Source organism: Catharus ustulatus, chromosome 4, assembly GCF_009819885.2.
Source record: "Catharus ustulatus isolate bCatUst1 chromosome 4, bCatUst1.pri.v2, whole genome shotgun sequence".
NCBI lineage: Eukaryota > Metazoa > Chordata > Aves > Passeriformes > Turdidae > Catharus > Catharus ustulatus.
This window is the reverse complement of record NC_046224.1, coordinates 76,145,855-76,168,540: the sequence shown is the minus strand read 5'-3', so window position 1 is coordinate 76,168,540 and position 22,686 is coordinate 76,145,855. Positions and strand designations below refer to the sequence as shown.

Below are 22,686 nucleotides of genomic sequence, written 5' to 3'. Positions count from 1 at the left end.
TGAGGTGGTGTTTACTGGCATAAACTGAGTGTTGTCTTGGGCAATCTCCTGTGCTGAATAGTTTTGCCCTATTACATTGAGGCTCCTGTTGTTGTCAGTCAGTGCTGGTACAGAGATGTGGCTTATGATACTTTTGTTTGTTTATTTATTTCTTTATGAGAAGCCAAGGACTGCACGGAGTCAGATGTTTCTTCCAGGACAGGTTTATGGATAATAGAGGTTAAATAAATAAATAGAAGGCAGAATAAAAGAAGTTTGGTAGATTGTGGTTCACATAAACCTAGGGAGTAAAACTGTTCTGTGTTTTATGGTGGCAAGCACTTAAGCAATGTTGTTTGTCAGGATTGCCTGGGTGACTTGTCACTTCTTAATGATGTTTTAGTCATTACTGCGATTGGGAGCATATTCTGATGAAAGGAGGATAAAAAAGTCCCAAACCAAACAGAGACAGTTTTAGCTGTCATGAAGTGAGAAATTCCTGAAAAGAAAAGATTAGATCAAAGTTATGACAGAACTGCTTTTCAATGTGGCACTAAAGCACATAGCACGTACTGGTTATATTATATATAATTCATTAAATTAATGTTGGTATATTTAATTGATAAAATTAACCTTAGTATATTTAAGGTATGTTTGCTGCTTCCACTTGGACTGCTTTTGTGGCTCATGAGATGAGAGGCACAGCCCATAATGGATATTTCCTGCACTGCTGGGAGGTTTAGCTGGGTGTTACAGTCCTGTGCTTGAGCTGAGAAACCTTAGGGCAAGAGAGACAGGAAAGCTGGGAAATGGAAATGAAGGGGAGACTTGTGGGTTTGGTGACAGACACAGCAGGGGTAACAGCAGCGCAGCATTGCTTCCTGCTTGGCAGTGTGTTTTCCAAGCACCATCACCTGTTGATACAACACTTGGAGTGATCCCACATTCCTTCCATTGTGGATGTCTGTGGCACGTCAAAATGCTGGTCAGGAGTCTTTCTACTCTATGGCTGAATACCATGGATTTGTGATTTGAGAGGATTCCAATAAAAAACACCTGTCCTTAATCTTATTTTGCTTTTATTGTGCAGACACCTTCCATGGAAAGCAATGAAGCAGCAGTTTTGCCTGTTGCCTGTTTCCAGTTGCAGAACACCCCTGTATTTTGTGTTTCATTCATACGAGGCCTTGACTCTGGTTTGCAGTGCTTTCCCTTTATTTATTTTTCTCAGATCCAAATAAGACTGTACTCCTGGTCTATTTTCTGAATCATACTCAGTATAATGGGAATATCCAGGAAGACCAGTTGTAGCTTGACCTGGTGGAGTTAAATTAACTTTCTTGTCTGAGTGGGGGAGTGAGGGACTCCTCTAGAGGGCAGTTCAGTGCAGGATCCCAATTGCAGCCACCTTGTGTCACCTGCTGGAGGATCATCTGCATTCCCATTGCACGTGTACAGAACATGGCAGGTGAGGAAAAAAGGTACACTGGGTGTTGTTAGGATTTCTGTTCTTCCCTTGAGTCTCTTTCTACAGCAGTCTCCAAGATTTCAGTGAAGTTTCATCACTCCCGTTAAACTAGAAAGGGTATCTGGTGGGTCAAAAACATCCAACCAAAAAAAGGGATCCTTCCCAACAGGAGTGGTATTATTTTATCTCTATCCACCAGAACTGGTAGGAGAGATTGAATGCTTTTGTTTGTTCCCTGCCCTTCCCTCCTACCATCATCTGCCTTTGTTTTCCTGCATTTTGTACTATTCTTTTTTCTGGTGTGCATCTTTGAGTTTCAAAAACTGAGATAAGAAAAGAACTTTAAGGTAAGTTGACAGGTTTCCAGTTAGAACTTCTCAATTTTTGCAGGCCTAATGTGCTTTGCAAGACTGATGGATTTTGGAGGGTTTTTATTCAGTGAATAGAAAATTCAGATTATGTAGATATAATTATGTAGATACAAGTCAAGTTATGTAGAAAATTTCATTGCTGTGTTTCCTTTTGGGTCTCTTGGTTGGTCTTGGTTTTGGTGCAAGAAGAATGGCTTCAATTATAAGCACTGAAATCACTTCTGGCTTCAAGCAAATAAGGTTGATCTGAATCAACACCTGATTAGCATTTGGAAATTTTTATTTTGCTATCTTCTTTTCAGCACAGGGACTGAAGAGAGAGCTATCTACAGTATTCCAGACTCTTGAAGAAAAGACAGTTTTACTGGACATGCCAATCTTCTAACATTATAGCTCTGTAGTGTTCTGTAATGGATTTGAGTGTCTCCAGAGGTAAATTCACCAAATTTAACTGGCCAGTGCTTTGAGAGATTTTTCCTATTAGTTTTGCCAGGATAGTGATTCTGCATAACAGCCACTGCAGTTTATTTAATGCAAAATCCATTAGCAGTAAATTCTGATGCGTTTTGGTAGGTTTTCAGGTAGGTGAATAAAGCAGATAAATTGCTAAAACACATAGAGTAGCATCACCCATATAAGTCCGTGTGGATGAGTACCTATATTTTAAATGTGTGGAAGCTCTCAGTTGTCTGTTCATTAGATTGTGGAGTGATGCTTTGTGTTTTTTCAGAACTCTTGTCAACCTATAAGTACTGGTTCAGACACAGAAAATAATTATTAAGTATTGGAAAACATCTTTACACTTTTCTTCTGAAGTCATTCTCTTTACAGAAGCTTTTACTTTGCTGCAGTTGTTAGTATTACTAACTTTTGAAAGTACTTTGGTTTTATGATTCAATGTATTTCTATTATGTTTCTTTGTATTTTATCAAGGAGTGACTTTTAATGTATTTCTCTTTTTAAATCTACTCCCCCATTGCTTGACATCATCCCATGAACTTGTGGCTATGACAAAAACTGTGAAGAAAAGTGGTTTTTCTGTGTTTTCCTTGAGGTGAAGAGTGAAAAATGTTAAATAATCCCTTATTTACAGAGCATCTGAAAGATTTATAGTTACTGCTAATACTGCATGGTGACATAGATTAGTCAAGAGGTGTGCAAGGTTTTGACAGTTTTACAGTATACCCGAGGTGCATGGTGTCCAGTACTTTTATTCAATTATCATGTGCAGTGTCCTTTTGACTGTTTATTATCTTTTTGGAATTACCATATGAAGTGCTGTATGTGGTTAGTGATGGAGCCACTTTACTGGTTTCCCACACACGGTACCTACTGTTGGCTTGTAGGAAATGGAGTTTTTTAGGTTGTTTTACTTTAGATGATGAACTTCTTTGTTAGAGACCTTCCTCTTAGCGGAAACATACCTGTTTAGGCTGTAAAGATTCACATGGTAGGTCAGAGCAGTCCAGTTCATGGTAATAAGGGAGCTATTCCCTGAACTGAGGCAAGGAAAAGGAGCTTTTTGGGGTGTGAATTCCCCCTTGATTAAGCCTTCTCTCGGCCCACAAAAAAAAAAAAAAAAGTTAGTTGGCGGTATCTTGTCTCTTTTTAATATTTTAGACTTTTTCAGTTTCTTTTAAGCTGAGCCTTCTTATGTTTTATAAAGAGCTTCTTGTAAACATTTCTGAAATTGAGAGCTCCATCTATGTGTGACAGTCCCTGGTCTGGAGTTAGCTGGTGTAATGGATGTGCTTTTCATTAAAGGAAACAGATAAATACTTTTGTAAAGAGATTCTGTATATCTTTGTCACTTCTCAGTGCTCACAATAATTTTAGTATTACTTAATGTTTTAAGAAGTCTGTGATGTTAAAGAAATATTACATTCATGCTGAGAGTAAATATTTAAGTCAACTGTGCAGAAGTTAATATAGAGACCTAGGAGAACTCAAAAACAAAGATACTACTAAATTAAAATTACTGGCATGAGAGAAAATAAATCAGGAGCAATCTGTGACATCAGGAGATTTCTTTTCTAATCATCCTTCATTCCCTTGAACTAAAAAGGCATAACATCTTTTCAGTCTCTCCTTGGAGTTGCTGTTGTCCCTTGTTAGCTGAAGTTTTGGCTAAAGCACTGTAGAATGAGATGTGCAGGCTCTGTAGCTATGATGAATGAATTCCCATCCCTCCTCCTGGGATCAAACCTGGCAAACGGGTTAGTCTTACATTGTTGCTGAGCTTCTGGAGTTTTGCTGAAGTATTACATTTATTTAGTAGTCTGATGCTCAATGACGTGGTACTTGATGGATTTTCAGAACACATTTTCCTCTGCTTTTTAGGTTACTTCCAAATACCTGAAACCCAAAATCTTAACAGGAACATAATTGTGCCAAAGTGAACATTTATTCCATGAATAGAGAGTGGAATGCACTAACTTGGTTTTGCAAGAACCTGTAACAGAGGTTTATTGTGCCTCTGGGTTGGGAAGAGGCTGTGCAGAGTTGGTTTATCAAAAGCCCAGAAGAGGCAGACCCATTTCTTGAGCACAGGAAAGCATTCAATAGTTGTGGCTCTTAGAAACACCACTTCTGGTGTCACCATTTGCATCTTTGATAATGAAAATATATTCTCATCTAAAATAAGCTAGCTTTATTTTACCTGTTTGTGACTTGGAAGCTGGCTAATTGAGAAAAAGATACCCCTCACTTAGGACCTTTGCTGCTGATGTCCTCCAGTGCTGTGTGCAGTGTTGGTAGCAGTGAGCATCCAGGAGATGCAGAAAGCTGAAATCCATTCTTTATTAGGGGAATAAACAGTGCAAAGTCACTGCTCTGGGAGGGGCAGGGTTTTGATGTTTTGGCATGACTGAACAGTCAGGTGCTCTCAGAATCAGCAGCTGCTGCAAAGTTGTGGGTGTTACGAGATGAAAACCATTGACTGCAGTGCTGATTATCTAAACAGCTCTTTTGTTTAGATAACTAACCAGCAGCAGTGGAATTTCTCTTCCTTCCATTTTCTGGGTGACTTCTTATCAAGTATGACAGCTTGTCACGGGTGATCATCGTCACATTAGTCCTGTGAGAATGAGTCTGTTCCTCTGTCCCTTCCCTACACAAAGAAAGCACAGGTTCACACAGGGATTGGCACTTGCACACACTTGTTGCGCTTGACTCCAGAGCAGTGGTTCAGTTCTTCAAAGAAGCAGCTGACAGGGACTGACAGGGCATTAACCAAAAGGAGGAACAGTTTGCTCCTCTCTGGAATTTATTAATCAGAATGGCAAGGAGATGCTACCTGGAAAGGGATTTAAGAAGCTAAGTTATTCTGAACATGTGTGGTTAAGTCAAATGGAATCTAACTGACTATCATTGTTCTTTTAGACTGGTCACAGAAATACATGAACAATTTATACTGTTATGTTAAGCATACATTGATTTAGAGGGATTCTTGTGCTGAGTTTTTAAGCATTAACACACATTCAGTGGGTCAATACTGTGGATTTTTAACGTATTTTTCGATTGTAGGAGATCTGGAAAGCTTATTGTCTAGTGGTTTTTTTAAATACAGAAAATGCACATCTGTGTGTGTTAAGTTATCTTACGGTTTTCACACACACTTTTATGAAATTTGGTGATTATATGTGTCTGTTGTGGAAGAATAGGGAAGGCAAGACAACACTTTAAGTGAGTTCCAGCAGAAAAACAAAACAAAGAAAACAGGCATCAAATTATGATTTAGCACCTTCAATACAGGAGTGAAAAAAGACGTGCCAGAAAGCTCCACTTGCTGTTACAGGATTTACCTGAAGATCTGGATGTGAAATGAAAGTGATGAGGAGGAAATTGAGTCAGATGATACCAACATCACATCCTTTTTTTGTTGATATAAATTTTATATTTTGCTACTAACAATCAAGCTTATGCCAGTCTGCTTTGTTTTGGTGTAGTTTGATAATAAGTGTATTAGGTATAATGGCTGATTGTTTATGTCCCTTGGTTTGATTTTGGTCTTAAATTGAAGATGTTGCTTTTATATGTATTCTGTTTGTAGCCTTTTGTTTTGGGGTGGTTTTTTTTGGTTTTTTGTTTGTTTGTTTGTTTTAAAAAATATTTAAAACACCGTTCTATCTTGAATAGGCCTGGAAATTTATTTGTTTCTGGGTTCATGTAAAAAACTTTGTAATAAGACCTCTGGAGAGATCATACTTGTTGCTGTCTGAAATCAAACTTTCATCTCAAATTCCCTTATACCTAATATTTCAGTACCACATTCCATTATCTACCTTGTTCAAAGCATGAAATTAAAACATTTGAATTATTTCTCTTGTTTCTTTCAGGGACTCAACAACAGCTTATGGCACAGCCTGCTCTGGAGAAAGAGGCTTTGGAGAAGATTAAAATAGAAATCGAGGAGGAGCTAAAACGTCTCGATGAAGAAATCTTGGAAGGTGCTCTTCAGGTTTTCCAGTTTCAATCCATAGTCTCTATGCACTGTAATGGTGGTTAATTTGTAACAGGTACTCTAGCTAAAGAGATTTTTGAATATGTTGAATCTCTTTATCTTCCTCCCCCCCAAGATTTGTACACATTGTCACATGGAGTAAAATAGTTAAAGGTTACCATTTGGAGTGGTGGAGCCTGACCAAAGCAAACAACTGGATGACATTTAATAGGTTGCTGTAAATAATGAAAAGTAAGCAGCCTTTAAGCTGCACTTGATGGCAGAAGTCCTCAGGAGCTAATATTTCAATAAGTGAGGACTTAAGCTGTCAGATTTCTCCCTTCCACCATGTTTATTTTTGTGATTTTTGCTTTGACCTGTCGATGTGGCTTTTATAGGACTCAGCAAGGAATGATTTCAAACCCATCTTTGCTGTGCATGTGTGTTGCAAATCAGAAATCGGAAAAAGACGTACTCTTGAGCTGTTTAAGTTCATTCATACGGAGCTTTCTTAGAAGTTTTAGACTGAGAAGGAACAGGTTATATGAATAAAATAACATTGAAAATACCAATACTGTAGTACTGCTGCAGAGATGTCCATGTGTGGGCAAGTGTACTATGAAAAGAGGCTCTTCTGCTGCTGGGTTGGCATCAGCTTAAAATGGGAGAATGGCTGCACATTCAGCAAACTTGCTGGTTATAATGCAATTGTGAAACAAGAACTGGTGGATGTATTTTGACTTCTTTTTTAACTGTGATTTGTCCATTGCTTGCTTTGACTACAGAGCTGTGGTTTTTTTCATCCTTGATGTAAACTGTGTAAACTGCTGGGATAAGAAATCTGAGACTGTTGATGTTCTTCTGTAAATCTGTTTTATTTTGTGTACCTTCTTCTCTCAGCATTTACCACTACAGGGTTTGACTGCCACACTTCCCCAGTGTTCAGCCCTGCCAATCCAGAGAGCTCAATAGAAGACTGCCTGGCTCATCTGGGGGAGAAACTGTCCCAGGAGCTGAAGGAACATCTGCACAAAGCACTGCAGAGCTTGCTTAGCAAGTGAGTTTCCATTTGCTTTTTCAAAGGTGTTTCCTTTTGCACCGTGACTATTGCTGAAGTGCTGAAGTTGGGACTGCATCTTCTATTCCAATTACCAGCCTGAAATTTAATGGATTCACATGAACTACTTAGGCTTTTCTGAGTGACCTCCAAAATGTGTTGGTAGAGAGCTGGAGCTGAAGGGTGCTGCTTTAGGAAGAGTTTCAGGAATGCAGCCACGCATTTAAGTGGTTCTAGCTTGTTGATACCCTGATGTTCCAGGCTTCCTTTGTTTTTTATAGCAAAATATTTGCATTCCAAGTAATTTTTTTTGTTTATGTGTGTTCGTACATGAAGTTTGAAATGCCTGTGGAAACGGTGTTGCCTTTTTCTAAGGCAAACTAGAGTTACTGTTTAATCTCCTGATAATATCCTTCCTGCAGCTGTTCCTGCTCTTCTCATCCCACTGATTGATTTAGATTTGGTTTCAGAGAATTAATGTGCCAAGGAAGTAAAGAGAGTGCCCTGAAAATGACAAACCCAAACTATGTTTTCCTCATTGTGTTTTAACTCTGTTCTTTTGCCCTGTTGCTAGACTAGTGCTATTAGATGCAATACTTATTAATTTGACTTATATTTTCCTGCCCTCTGACATGCATATGAACAAGCGTTACAGTACAGTTGGCTGTCAGATCACGGCAGGTTCTGGAGTTCAATGAGCAGTTTTCTGTCCAATGCCAGTTATCACTGTTTCTGTTAAACTGAAGTCTGAACTTGCCTTTTGTAATGCTCTGGCTGAGGACAGCTGCTTTTGAAGTAGTGCATCTTCTGCTGTCACTTGGCAGAAAGCCTTTGCTGTTACTGACTCTGAGATGCCAAATGATCTTAGAAGAGAGGAATTTCATCACCCAATCCGGAGAACTAGGGATGTGATAAATCTGGAATAGAGGTTTCTACTGAAGTATGAATGGGTTTTGTGATCAAAAGTGCTGTTTCTTGCAAATAGAGGTTACTCTAACATAATGTTAATGCATTCAAACAGTGTGTGTTAGTCCATAATCTGTTTTGTTTACAAAATTTTACTCTCCATTGGCCTCTGGCTCAGGTATTAATTTCTTACTACAATGTTCTGGCTTTAAAGACTTAGATTATAAAAAAAGGACATGCAAGAGCTTAGAATTTTGTAGCATATCAGAGAACCTAATCTTTCTAATGTCTTTTAAGTTGTAGAATACCAAATTATTAGGAAATTCACTTAACCAGTTACATCAAAGTGTGTAAGTGGGAGAAAGGGTCAGGAAGGCATCACATGTCTGGTGCTGGTGTTTTGTGACCTGAAACACAAGACTTGCTAGCTCTTGAAAATTATTTGCTGTAATACATGCAAAAGATTGCGTTCTCTGGAAACTGAGAACTTTCTTTTATTCAGTTCTTTGGTTTTCTTTTCTAACTTTGAATATTGGGTTAACTTCCTTAGGCCGGTGACATATCAGGAATATCGGGAGCGCACGCAGGAGGCAGCTGCTCATGCCAGTGGATGGAACAAGGTACCAGATCAGGGACTTGCACTTGGATATATCTCATGTCTCCTTCATGTCTGTATTGTTTGTACTAGGTACTACTGTGCTTCACAGGGGGCCAAAAACAGAAAGAACTTGGTTTTAGTATGAAATAAATTGCTCTCTCAGAATGGTAGATGTGGACATAGTGGGTAGTTTTATAAATAATTTAGCTAGAAGTTACTGAATGGAAGTGTTAGGTCAGCCTTGTTTTAGTTTGGTAAAATGAAAAGAGAGACACGTTGCTTGACTTATTTTTTTTAATTCCCTAGAGAGGTTAATTCCTGCAGCAGTTTTGGAATGAAACCAGAGATGTTTTCTTCATAATACTTCTCTACTCTTTCCCCTGCTCCGGTGTCAGGTTTAAAATATACGTAAAAAAGAGAACATGGTGAAAATAAAAGTTGACATTATCTTCATGATATTTGAATTGTTCATAAAATGTGGAGATGGTGTTCCTACCTAGTTTCAAGAGTAGTTGCCTCAAATGATAGGAATCTTCTTTTTTAAACAATATGCGAATCTGTAAATGAATTATCTTTAAATACTTTTAATGTAGAATGAGTGGATTACTCTTCCCAGGTTCATCTTTCATTAATCATTCAAATTCATCACCTTAATCATTCTCTGATGGGTTCAGTGGACATCAAAAAAAGAAAGAATGAAATAATTATTTGCAAATTCAATCACAATTTGCGTGTTAAAATGTAGACTTAAATTAAAAAAGAAGGGAAAAAATATTTCTTGTTCTATTACATTTTTTTTTCAGGAAGAGTTTTCCTTGACTAGATTTCCCTGCTTACTTCAGAAACTGTTCATCTTACAAAGGGTGTGGGCACTTGTAAAGCAGTTTAATAGACATTGCATGACAAGTTACTGCCCATGGCTCCAGCAATTACCATTGCTTTATGTGTGTGCTCTTTCAATTTGTCATCTTGTGATTCACAGCATTTTGGTTTAAACAACCATGAAATCTCATTATCAAGAAGGTGGCTTAAGCTAGCACATTTTACTTTTCAGCTGGTGAAAGCTAAAACCAAGTCATTGTGGCTCAGCTGGCAAGGGAGGAGGTGCATGGGGCTTCTCAGGTCAATGTGCTTTGACTCCCCACCTCCTCAGGATGCAGCCCTGGGTGGATGAATTTGGGGGTTTATGATCCACCCTTCATTGCTGCTGCATTCCTGGGGCTCGTGGATTTTGGTCCCCATCAGTTTGTGGTGGAGAGCATCATCCAGAACACCCTTGTCATCAGCTCTGCTTGCTCATAACATTTGTTGCTACAAAATATATAGTCCAAAAGCAAACCAGAGTGGAAATTTTGTACCCCAACACAGAATCTGTTTGTGTTGATTTTCTGGTAGCTTGGAGCTCCAGGAATGCCCAGCAGTTCCTTCAATAATCCTTGTTTTGAGGAAGTGGAATACATTTGTGGTGGTTTCATTTCCTTTTAATTTCCTTTATCATCTTGATCAAAATTGTGTTTTAGAAGACATCTAGATACCTTTGCTGCCATCTCAGCTCAGCTTAATTTTTACTCTAAAGAAGCTGTTAGAAAAACATGTTGATGTTGAATTCTATAAAGGAAAAGGATCTTCATCTTTTATTTGAAATAAGGCTCTCATTTAAAAAAAAAAACAAATTACAAACCACCTCAGACAAGGCAAATTAAATTTCTATAATAAAATGAACATAATAAAAAATTTTGAAATATTCCAATGCTGCTGAGTTTTGACGGATTTTGCTTAAAACTAAATATTATATACATATATAAAATGCATAATCCCACTGTTGTGCATCATCAGGAAGGATGAAAGGATAAAAGTTATTGAGAGCCAGTTGAACTGGTGAGTAGGGTAGCTGTCACCTTAAATCTCATTCTTACTCATTAATGGGGGCAAAGAATAGTGAAACAGAAATATAAGAAATTCTTCACAGAATTAGATTAAGTTGGAATAGTCAAAAGGTACACAGAACTGCAGTAATTTTGGATATGGCTTCCTCAAAGCCTCTGAGAGTTTTTTTGTGTACATTTAAATTTGTAATACTGTATAATGGGATTGCAATAGTGTAGTGGACACAAGGTGTTTCATTTTTACAATCAGCTGTCTTCTGATAGTAAAGTTGGTTTTATAATGATTCCCTAGAAATTTTCTCCTGCCAACTATTTTCTTCGTGTGTTTTTCTTCAGTGAAAACATAAATAGCCCCTAGCATTCCTTCCCAGGCATTCTGGTGGAGGGAGTTGCAGTTGCTTTGAATTGCAAAGGCTGTATTTTTACTTTGTTCTAGTTAAATTTCACCACCATTCACACAGCTGCTTCAGACAAGTGTTATTGATTTTGATGGAAGTACTGTGAGGTAATTTCTTTCACGAATTCAGGGACAGTCATGCAAACCTGCTCCTATTCCTACTGGTCTCAGAGGCAGGAGTGTCAGTAATTTCAGCCGGAAGGGAAGGCTGGGTGCTGTGTGTTTGAGTTTGGTCCCTCAGTCTGAGGCCTGAATTTGGGGGGAATGGGTGGATTAGGCAACAAGTTGGCAAAGGAAGAAGGCAACAATCATGTTCACTGTGCCAGTGTTTGAGCTCCCTTCATTTCCCAAGCAACCTTCCCTTGCCTTTGTTTCTCTTGCCTTCAGCTTCCAGTAAATGTCAAATATTTTGAGATCTCAGTGTTCATACTGCTGTAGAGTTATGTGGGTGTGCCCAAAGCCTCTGAAAGATGCCTGGCCTTGACAGGCTGGGGTTTTTTATCCAAAAGAGCTTCCTCTTGACACCTCATGTTGACCTGCTCCTTTTATCTGTGCACTGTGATCTTGCACCTCTTCTGCCTCTGAGTGGAGACTGATTTCAAGAAACTCAAACACTTTTAAAAACTTCTGGCACCATGACATCCCTAGTGGAGTGCAAACAGTCATCAGTATTAACTGTTCATCGTAGAACCACAGTCCTATAACCTGTCTGCCACAGTCTTGGAATCCTTTGTTAATCAGCTGGAGCATCTTAAATTTATCCGATTATGACATTTTTTACTAAAACCTGTCTGGTTTTAGTAGTCAATCTCAGTGTGATGCTACCATGAATTTAATACAAATCTCAGTTTCAGCTTACTTTGCCTATTCATCTTCTTCCAGCTTTGCACCCTATGGTGTGATTTCTAGTAATAGTAATGCAGGATATTTACAGAGAAGAAAACCAGGCTGATGGGGGAAGAGACTGGAAAAGGAAGGAGGCATAAGGAGTTTAGTATGAGCCTTCATCTCCCTTGTGCAGCTGGGAAACAGCATTCCAGTCTGCACAATAGATGTGCAGTGCAGGTGCCTCAATTAAAATGCAGTAAAACAAATATTTTTCTCATCATAATGCTTTTTCAGGTGCTAATGACTTCAGTCCATACCAGTTTTCTAACCTTGGCGAGCTGCTGCATATAAACATTGCCCAGGGGGCCACTTGTGTGCGCTAGGAGATGAAATTTAGAGTTTTAAAGTACATGTTGTTTAGGTAAACAAAAACAAAATTTCAGAAACAAGTTTCTAGAACCATCATATAATGTGAAGGAGGTAAGTTTCACAGAGTCTTGCATTTTCCAGAGCAATTTAGGTTAAGGCTGAGCATTCAGTTCAAAGGTTTCTAAAGAGAAATGGGAGTAGGAAATAAGGGAGGAAGATCTGTCTCTGTTAAATTTGCCATCAGAGGGAGAGTTTGACATGGAAAGGGCTTTGTGCTTGTCATTTTAAACATGTTTGTAATGTTATGCTGCTGGGTAGAGGTGTTTGTTTCTGTCCTGCCCCAAAGCCAAGTGTGAACTTCTAAAGAGACTGTCTAGTGCAGTGTTCCTATTCAAGAATGTGTATGAGTTTGCTGTTTGCATTTGGATGTATATCCCCTCAAGTTATTTATGATGTTACATCTTGGGGTAGCAAGTTCTGGACCTGTTCTGCTTCTCTACCTGAACCCTGTGTTGGGAAAAAGGTGGGGCTTAAGAATTCACTGCAATGGTTTTCTCAAGTTAGACTGTGGGGTTTTGCTTAGCAGATTAAGTACTTCTTTTTTAGTGGATTTTATTGTGTGTTTGCCTTGTGTCTTCTCAGAAATGAAGTATATAGTCCCTGGTATGTTTGAACTTGAAGATTCAGACCTTTTCTGTGGACACATGAATTCTCTTCTAGCTGCACAGTAGTATTGATAATGCTTTCTGTATTTATTCACAACTCTTGGTTTTTTTTGAAGGTCTTGGTGCCCCTGGTTCTGTTACAACAGTTTCTGATGGAGCTGACCAGACGGGGCCAGGAGCCCCTGAGTGCCCTGGTGAACTTCGGGGTGACGTATCTAGAAGATTATTCTGCAGATTTTATCATTCAACAAGGAGGATGGGTAAGAAGACCTCATTTCTAAGTGTGATCCTAGTAAGAGTGAAAGCTAAGAGGGGTTACTGGAAGTAAGCAGATGCAAGAAGGAATGACTCAGATAAAGAAATTTAAAAAAAATCAGGATCAGACAGGGATCTTGGGCAGTCATCTATTTCTCTTCTCTGCCCCAAGGCAGAACTGACTTCCACCCATTCATTTGTGATGTTGATATTCAAGACCTATGTGATTGGACTCCACAGTTTCCCCAGGCAGTCTGTTTTAGTTCTTTGCACTCTGGTTTGTTGGATTGCTGTTGAAATTCAAGAGGTCCTTAGCTGTCACGTAACAATTAATTTTCATATAGTGTGTGTTAAGATGGTAATTTATTGCAGTATGGTGAGCTTTGTGCTTCCCTGTCAATATACATGGAGCACTGCAATTGGAAGCAGACACCCATAACAAGTGGTGATACCTCTTGGCTTCCCTTTTTGATGGTGTCTTCATCCTCTGGTGACTGCTGGAAAAGGTATTTGGGATTTTTCCTCCAGTTAAATTTCAGAGAGTTTCTTAGCAGATAAGTAATTGGGGAGCACTTCATACAAAAATGTCAGTAGGTACTAATTTATTTTTATTTTAAGTGGTAAGATAGCTAATGCATATTAGAGTTTGTAGCTGTATAGGAACATACATAGAATCAGCAATCAGGATTTCTTTGTGCTGCATTTTTCCTTGTAGAAATCTTTAATTCATGGTAGCCAGTGTTCCTGAGTCATGACGTGCTGAGAGAGTTTCATTTAGAAATACTTCAGAAAGGCAGCACACAGCTGATGAGATGGGTCTTGAAGGCTGGGCCTAAAATTACTGGGAAGAATGTCAGATTTGAATGGAATTAATCTGGGATTTGTGAAATGGCTCCAGCAAACTGATTTATTCTAAAAAGAAAATCTGTTCAGGAAAAGCCAGTGGTAAAAAAGTACTAGTAGGAAAAAATCTCATTCAGAAGCTTCTTGTATTTACCTGAGGGGTTTTTTTGAAGCATAGCATGTTCCAGAATTTCTGGATATCTGCACCTTCTGTACCTGTTTCCTTCCCAGCAGTTGTGGAGTGCAGTTCTCAAGGCCTTTGGGAGGAGTTGTTTGTCTTTAATGGACAGAAGCACTAAAAATATGCAGCCAAATGACCTCAGGTCATTTGATAAATGCACTCATATCTCAAGGTATTTTCATCCTACGGCAGGCCCTTACTTGTAGCTTTTAGACAGATCAATATGAGTACTTTTTTGCTTTTCTGCCTTGTCTTTTGACCTCCAGAAGGGCTGTGCTGTGTTCTTCAGCCCCTTTTCGAGGCTTACTGTAAACACACTTAATAGAGTGCAAAGCTTCTGAAAACAAGCACAGCCTGCCAGGGAGGGGGTTGTGCTTTGTGTTTGGGTGGCTGTGCATGAATGTACAGATCTGGGTGCTGGTGTCCAGCAGGCTCCCAGTGTGTCTGTGCACATCCAGCCAGGCAGAAAATCAGACTGACACAGGCAGTGCAGCAAACAAGCCAGAGCTATTTTTGAAACAGCACAAGTGGCAAGGAAAGAGACAAGGTGATGAAAATCCTTTCCAGATGAATTAATGTAGCTGCACTAACCTTTGTGAGTTGCTCTGGGGATGGGCTTGGGAAGTCACTGGACTTTTTGTGGAGGAAGAGGAATATATGGTTATACTGTATTTTTTCCTCCCTGTGAGGAAAAGCTTCATTTTTGCCCTATGGATTGTTTCTGGGTTTGTTCCGAGTCTATGGGATGGCAGTGCTGGGAGCAGGGCATGGGGCCAGGATGGGAGAGGTTGTCTTCTCAGCAGGGCCAGGAAGAGCCTGGCAGGCTGGTAGCCACAGAGAAGTGTTGGAGTGTTTGCATTTTTTTAAGATAAGCATCTGCCACAGGGGCTCTGTGTGCCGGATCAAATTGTCAGTAATAATTTGCTCGAGCCATGAGGGTTGTGTGTAAACCTGGGAGTCTCCAGTGACTCATGTTGCTATGACAGTAAGAGCTTCAGATGTATGAAGTTAGGTCTTTCCTGCAGCTGCTAAGAGCTTGCTTCAAAGTGACATGCAAGAATATCCTGTCTGGTTTTCTGTGGATCTGGAGCAGAGGAGAGCTTCACAGGAGTCAGTTTTTCAGGGGCAGACCTGAAAAGCTCTGTGGTGTCTCTGGTGCTGTCTCATCCCTTGGCACCATGTAATTTGGGATCTTCCTCAATTTTTGGATTGAAGTCAACCTTTGCCAGGAGGGGAGTAGCCAGTGAAAGGTGAGGGGTCAACTGAGCCCCTGCTGTGCCTCACTGTGGATCTGTGGAGTCAGAATTGCACAGACTATCCATTTGCTGCATCATCCTGTGCAGCCACGATGCGGCTGGGAGAGCTCCCAGAGTTCTGCATCTGTGCAGCACTTGAGCTTCTCTTGTGAGCTCAGGAGGCCTGTGGGTCCAGGAAAGCATCTGACTGAGGTTGGTAGACAGCTGACGCGAAGCAAAATTTCCAGCTCTGTGCTGCCGGCACTGAGCCAGCTCCACCCCCCGCGCAACACAGTAACCAATTTGTAACAATCGTGTAAATGCCGGGTTTACTGGCAGGTGCTCAACTCGGCACCTCGGTTTGCCCTTCGGGGGTTGGAAATGTCAGAAAATTATTCACATATTAGCCGCTCCTGAGTGTAAGCCGCATTTCCGGAGTGGGAGCAAAATTTTGGTCAAAATGGTGCGGCTTGAAGTTACTGTAATTGGCATGGCTTGTGGGAAATGAGAAATTTGATATGATGGAGGATGAGAAGTTGCTTTTTGATTTTCCATGCCAGTCCCACAGAGATCTGGTGCTGAGATGGTGTGTTGAAACAATGAGTGTTCCCCTCCCATTCTCCCTTCAGGCACTACAGTTGTAATTCAGCTAACTTTTGATGGCACTATGGGACTGAGATGTACTGGTGGGTTGGTTGGTTGGCGAGGGAATGGCTGGCATATTTGTATGTTCCCTCTTTCACCAATTGCTCTGACAGCTTTGGCGCAACTCTTGCATTTACCTGTTTGACTGTTTAAGTTTTAGTATGGCCTCTCTTTTGGAGCAAAAAGCATGCTGGGCATTCCAGGTTCTCTAAACAGACATGTGACAGCACACATTTCTTCCTCCTGACTAGTGGGTCCACTGATCCTACTAAGACCTTCTTCCTTTATCATCTTCAGCCATGGCAAAACAATACCCAGCAGGATTTACGAGCAACTTTGTTCTTTCCTTTCCAAAACCAACGTTAGGGGCTCAGAAAGCAGACACGCAGTGTGTACAGGCTCTCCCCACCCCTTTCCTCTTCTCCCCACCCCTTTCCTCTTCTCCCCACCCCTTTCCTCTTCTCCCCACCCCTTTCCTCTTCTCCCCACCCCTTCTCCTCCTCTCCCCTCCCGTTTCTCCTCCTACCTTCCCTGCCTTTTCGCTTTCTCTGACTTCTCCAGGGCTGAATGCTGCTGCATCAGAAGCAATTCTTTGTCTCCTGGAAAAGTGCACAGTAAGAGCAGTCAGTTGGTAAGGATTTTTTCCCTCATCCTTTCCCACCCCTTCCCAAATAATTTATTTCTTCTCATGCTCTGCTGATCCTGTTTTCCATGGTTGGATTTAATTTTGTAGAAATATCTGGGAATGTCTATTGGGAGAAAAGAGCGTAAGTTTTATTGGAAGCTAGCTGCCTTTTATTTCTTTCAGGTTCCCATTCCTGTTACCAGACTATCTGCTTTCCCCTTGATTTAACCTGTTTATCAGAGTGCAGTTAATAACCTTTCTTCTGAGCACAAGCCTGGGAGTTATATTTTGACCCATAGCAGAAATTGTCACTGCTTTCCCAGGGGTTTTGTCTTATTGAGTTCAGACCTGTGTTTGCATTTAACTAGTTAACTGCCCATGTTGAAGGGAATAAAAGTAAATTTGCTTGAAATCTACATAGTGTTTACAGTTTCCTATCTCAGCCTTAGAGGAGCTGTTTTCTCTGTGTCTCCAGTGTTTTGTCTTGGGCTTTGCAGCTGCTTTAGTTGTTTTCTTTGCTGCTGGTGGTTGAAAAATACACATATTAGAGAGTGTTAACAACCTGGAGGAGAAGAGAGTAGAGAGGCAATTGTCATCCTAGGGAAGTGAGTTAGTCAGTTTGCACTTCCAGAGGTGGAAATCTCCTTCTGCAGCAGTCCAGGTGTCTGCCTGCCCTGGGAATGACAATGCAGAAATAGAGAGACATGCTCTGCTGGAGGAGAGAGAAGTAAGTTTAATGTGGCAGAGATGCAAGAAAGGGCAGTCTAGTTAGAGGAGTCCTAGAAAGGAGTTTTCCTCTCAAAATAATTGTGCTTTATGCTTGTATCGTGGAATACTGCAGTGAAGTGTCCACTTTTATTTACATGGAACTTCTTTGGTAGAGTAATAGATTTTCTTCATTTTTAGGCACTGTGGCTGAAGAAGAACATTAAATAGTGAAGGAGTAAATAGATCTCCTTTCTCTTTTCCCTTCCAACAACTTCAAGTCTGAAGAAGTGGTCTAGAAATAACTGAATGTGCCTCATTTTAAACCCATAAGACTGAAACCTAAAGGGTGTTGCTTTGGTGCTGACCTTCTGCAGGTTGTTGAGGTTATGTTGGAAGCAGGGATAGTAGAGGATCATTTCTCTTCCAGCCAAAGTATTCCTTGAAGGGAATGAGAGCAGTGGCTGCAATATCAGAGTGTTTTTATGTGGTTCACTTGACCTTTTTTTCCTTAATAAAGAGTGCAGTTCTATTTGTAAGAATTCTGCTCTCTTTTTTTTGGCTCCACCTATCTTGACAGTTTCAAGGGATGAACAGAGAGATACAGTAAGTGCCTGGGGGCTTGTTCAGACTTCTTTATATTTTAAATGTTTTGTTCTGGATCTGAGTGTTGTCAGCAGTGTTTATAATCTGTTTCTCTGAAGGGTTAGCTGGATGATGCTGTCTGGTCTGACTTCCACAAGGGTCTGTAAAGGTTTGGTATAACAGAGCTGGGCACAGAGCTGCAGCCTGGGCACGCTCCGGTGGGAGTGAAGCCATTCCTGGGCACAGGCACCGTGTGCTGCTCCTCTGCCACAGCTACAGATCATGCAAACAGCACATTCCCAGCTCTAGGGAAGTTTGTTGTTGTGGGAAATTTGCTTATTTCCCCGTGGGAGATGTCTTAGGATCCCTGGCAGTTTGTCACTCCTTGCCTCTTGCTTTTCAGACACTGGATTTTAAGCACAAATGCATTTGATAGGTTCCTAGTGCTTGTTGCTGTGACAGTGTTGGTGTGGGGAAGGTGGCCATAGAAGCATAGAATATCCTGAGTTGGAAGGGACCTACAAGGATCCCTGGGTCCAAGCCTTGAGCCACACCATGTGTCTGAGAGCATTGTCCAAAAACACCTCTTGAAATTAATTTCTCTCTGGGATAGGCTATGTTACAAGATAGTCAATGCCCTTACCTAAGAAACGTTTTAGCTGAGTTGATTGTTGGAAATTTTTATTATGGCCAAGATTGCTCTCCTGGGACAATGTGTTCTTCCAGCATTTCCTCTTGAACCTCAGGGTACTCTTTTTCTCAGAGATTTTATGTGACTCTGTGTAGTTCTGTGCTGAGGGGTTGAAGCTCAGGGAATATGAAGATTTTTTTCCCCTGGTGCTGTACAGAATTTTTGCCTGTATCAGACAAAATCAGGATCTGGGGTGTACAGGTGGCTTGCTGGGCTGTGTACTTTTCAGGTGGGCTTTTTTGTACCTTCAAAAATGAGTTTTGTGCGAGTTGCCTATCCACATATTCCTTGTTTCTACTTTTAGAACTCAATCAGAGAGACCAGTTGAGGTTTTAAGAACACTTAAAACCAAGCCCTGGAAGAAGCTTCAACAGCAGTTAGACACAGCAGTAATGCATTTTCCTGGTCTTTGGAGTTTACAGGGCAGAACATTCAAAGTCTGCTCTAAGATGCAGCAAATGCTGTATTGAACACCTTAATGGGGATCTCTTCTGTTCTAATCTAATCTCATCCATTATAGATGCAATGTGTGCTACTACTCCTACTGGTTTTTTGTAGAGAAAAAGAGTTGCTTTTATCTTTGAGACATTCAGAATTTTGATTTGAATGTCTCTTGGCACCAGAAGCAGCTTTGCATAAATCATGCTGAAATTATTATTGTGTTAAACAAAGATGTTTTTTCCCTTATGTGTAGTTAAGGATTTTGCTGTTTAGCAAATATATACTGTAGGTAATGAGTCTGTTTGTTTGTTTGTATACACTTAATAATAGACATATTGGAAAATTATGAAAGATATAGAAAACATAGTAGACATAATATGGACCACTTAAGAGTCCGTTTCTGTGAGAGGAGAGGTTTTATTATGTCTACTGTCTTTAAATTGTAATTGAAAGTTAACAGGTGTTTTAAAGTAATAGTTCTGTACTATCTTATTGCTTTCAGACTTTCTTTTCATTTTGTTACCATCTTGCTGTTGTCCATTGTAACATACCGGCTGTAGCCTCTCCAGAGGGCAAGTGTGCCACATTTGTTAGCAGTGCTTCCTGTCACTTGTAGAAGCATAGTGTAACATCCCTGGGTCAAACTCTGTAGACTGAGGACAGTGATTGATTTCAGTAGCGGATCTTTTCCCCAGGACTGCCTCATGGGATGTGGCCATTCTTGCAGTGCTCTAGCCAAGCAGGGAAATGTGCAGTTCTTTGTCTCCTCATAAGTTGTGCCAGCTCTTCCTTCAGGTGGCAGTGGGTTGGGATCAGGAGTGGCAGGAAGAGACTCCAGCTTCTCTACCACACCTCACATGGTTCTCTAGGTAGGCTGGATGAGGAAAAGCATTCCCAAATTTGCAAGTTTACAACTTCAAATATGAAAAGGAGCAACTCTGATGTTTCTGGTTTGAAGCAGTATACTGTCTGTTTACAACAAACAAAGCAGATAAAGATAAAGAAGTGCTTACATACATTCCTTACTTACTAGTAAATCTGAAATGTAGGGCTTATATAAGGCCTCCTCAGGTTATTAAAAATCCTTCCACATGTCCCATCCTGTCCTGAAATAATCTGCCTGTTGGAGCTTTGCTTCTGGGTCACATCTGTAGATGAATCAAGGGCATTGTCCTAAATGTCATTCAGTTTTTATCGCAGCTGCTTTAAAACTAAAAAAACCCCAGCAAAGTGCAAACCTCAACTGAACCAGCACAAAATCCCAGCTTTATCCACTTGACTTTATGTATTAAATCTTAATTCAGCTCAAGAAATATTAATGATGTATCCTAAATAATGCCCATTACTGTCTAGATTTTCAGTTAAAGCTTCATAAGCTTTTAAATGAAAAAGTGCTAGAATTACCCAGTGCCAGTTTGTCAGCTCTGCCCCACCTTCCCAGCCATGGATGATCTGTCTCTCCAAGCCTGGGGAGTTGAGTCCCTGAGAAGTGACACGGAAGAGAAATTGTCTGTAAAGACAGAAAGGAATCAGCCAGGCTGCACAAGGCTCTGATTTATAGGGAGCCAGCAGCTGATAGCGCTTTTGAGGTCAGTGCAGTTGGCGTGAGAAAAGGAACAATAAAACTCTCGAGCCCCTCTGGCCCTCCTCCCCCCTGCTGAAGGCAGGCTGCATGTGCACTGTTGGTATTAATGAGGTATTTGAAATTATGAGGATGGCCCATGTTCCTTGTATAACCATCCCTTCATTTCCTTACCCTTTCCAAAGCAGTTTATCCTGCAGGTTACTCTCTGGATGTGCCCAGACCTCACCTGTATTTTGTGAGAAGCACATCTCCAGTGAAAGTATGTATTTAGAATTAACAGGGTGGTTTTAATTTCAGGGCAGTCTCCCCACTGACTACAGGTGGCTCCATCCTCCCCTCTGTGGGCTGCTGAGTCACAGCTCAAGCCTCTTGGCTTTCACCAGTGCACAGTGTGTGACTTCAGGGGAATTCAGGCTGTCTCAGTGTAGCCCTTGTTGGTGATTTTTTTTTTTGCTACAATCACCAGAGCTTACAAATCCTCAGCAGCATAGTGTGGTTTTGGAATATTTTTTTTGAGTGAGTCACATCAGCATGTGTGCACTTCCATTGGAACGTTAAGAGCAGAGCTGTTATCCATGGTGTGTGTCCTTGTTCTTTCTTCTAATGTCACACCACAGGTGTAGTGTATTGTAATAGTATGTGACAGGAAATAAATTCATCCTGATCTGTGGAAGTGGAGAGCTGAACAGAGAGGAGGATAGTACAAAGGTTTGTGACACTGCAGGTTTTACCCCTAGTTATTTTGTTGTTTAATTGCCATTTTTTTCTGAGTCTGTGTCACCTGTGGAAATAAAAAATTGACTTTGATCGTAGGTGTCTGTTAGTGGCTTATATTCCTGTGAGAGTCTTACTCATTTTTATTCTGAATTAAGACTTTGTGGTGAGCCTCAAATAGTGAAGAGCTTAATTGCTTTTAACCCTTTCCCTGAGGAACTCTCTGCACCATTTCACTTTAGTTCCTGAGCATCTTACCAAGCTGGATGATGTTTCCTGCATCCAAGCAAATTAAAGGCATTTATGAAGAAAAGTTTCTTTCCAAGTTTTCTGTAATATTCCTTTGCCCATGTCAAAATATCTTCGAAAATTCCATGGGCCAAGGGTTAAAAACATCTCCGCAAAATAAAATGTGCATTTGTTTTTAACTGGGATGAGTTCCTGACACAGGTCACTGTGTGGATCCATAAAAAGTTGTGAAACAGTCAAGGAGCTATCTTGGAATGGGAAACTAGGTAGGAATCAAACCCCAAATTCACAGCTGTTGGGAACAGTTTAAAAAAGGGACAACTGCTCAGAGTGCTTTGGGATAGCTGTTGTGTGTGGAACAGAGCAGGGAGGAAGAGGATAAATGGAATTTTTTGTTGTGATGGACTGCAGAGGAAAGTTTGGAATTTGCACAGAAGGGGCTCCCAGCACTGCAGTACTTGATAGAATGTTCAAATCATTCTTATTACAAACAGGAAAGTTACTGAATCTTTGTTAATTATTTCACAGACTTTGTTTTATGATGTAGGAAACTTTGGAGTTCCTCTCTGCCCCCATCTCTTTGTCATTGTTTCAGCTGGAATAGGGTTAGTTTTCTTCCTGGCTGATACAGAGCTGTGTTTTGGATTTAGAATGAGAGTAACACTGATAACAGACTGATGTTCTAGTTGTTCCTAAGCAGTGCTACCCCTAAATCAAGGACTTATCAGTGTCTCATGCTCTGCCAGGGAGGAGAGGCACAAGAGGCTTGGGAGGGAGCATGGCCAGGGCAGCTTACCCAAACTGATCAAAGATATATTCCAGACCATGAAACATCAAGCCCAGTACATGAACTGGGGCTGATCACAGGGAATCAGTATTTTACACTTGCAGTTTCTCCAGCTGAAACCCACTGTCAGATTTTTAGGATGTCTACAGAATTTTCCTAGCTAAATAAAAGCAAGGAAAC

At 40.5% G+C, this 22,686-nt stretch overlaps 1 protein-coding gene across 3 annotated transcripts in view; it reads left to right on the top strand.

The window, feature by feature from the left end:
* BCL2L13 (BCL2 like 13) overlaps positions 1-22,686 on the top strand; it is a 31,653-nt gene that overhangs the window by 5,575 nt on the left and 3,392 nt on the right. For 2 of the 3 annotated variants that reach the window (XM_033057992.1, XM_033057993.1), the window contains 4 exons: positions 6,156-6,266; positions 7,160-7,316; positions 8,773-8,842; positions 13,082-13,225. In XM_033057992.1, the coding sequence (XP_032913883.1) occupies positions 6,156-6,266; positions 7,160-7,316; positions 8,773-8,842; positions 13,082-13,225 (482 nt within the window). Of the gene's footprint in view, positions 1-2,153; positions 2,251-6,155; positions 6,267-7,159; positions 7,317-8,772; positions 8,843-13,081; positions 13,226-22,686 lie in introns of those variants that run through there. The other variant, XM_033057994.2, reaches the window with a different exon arrangement.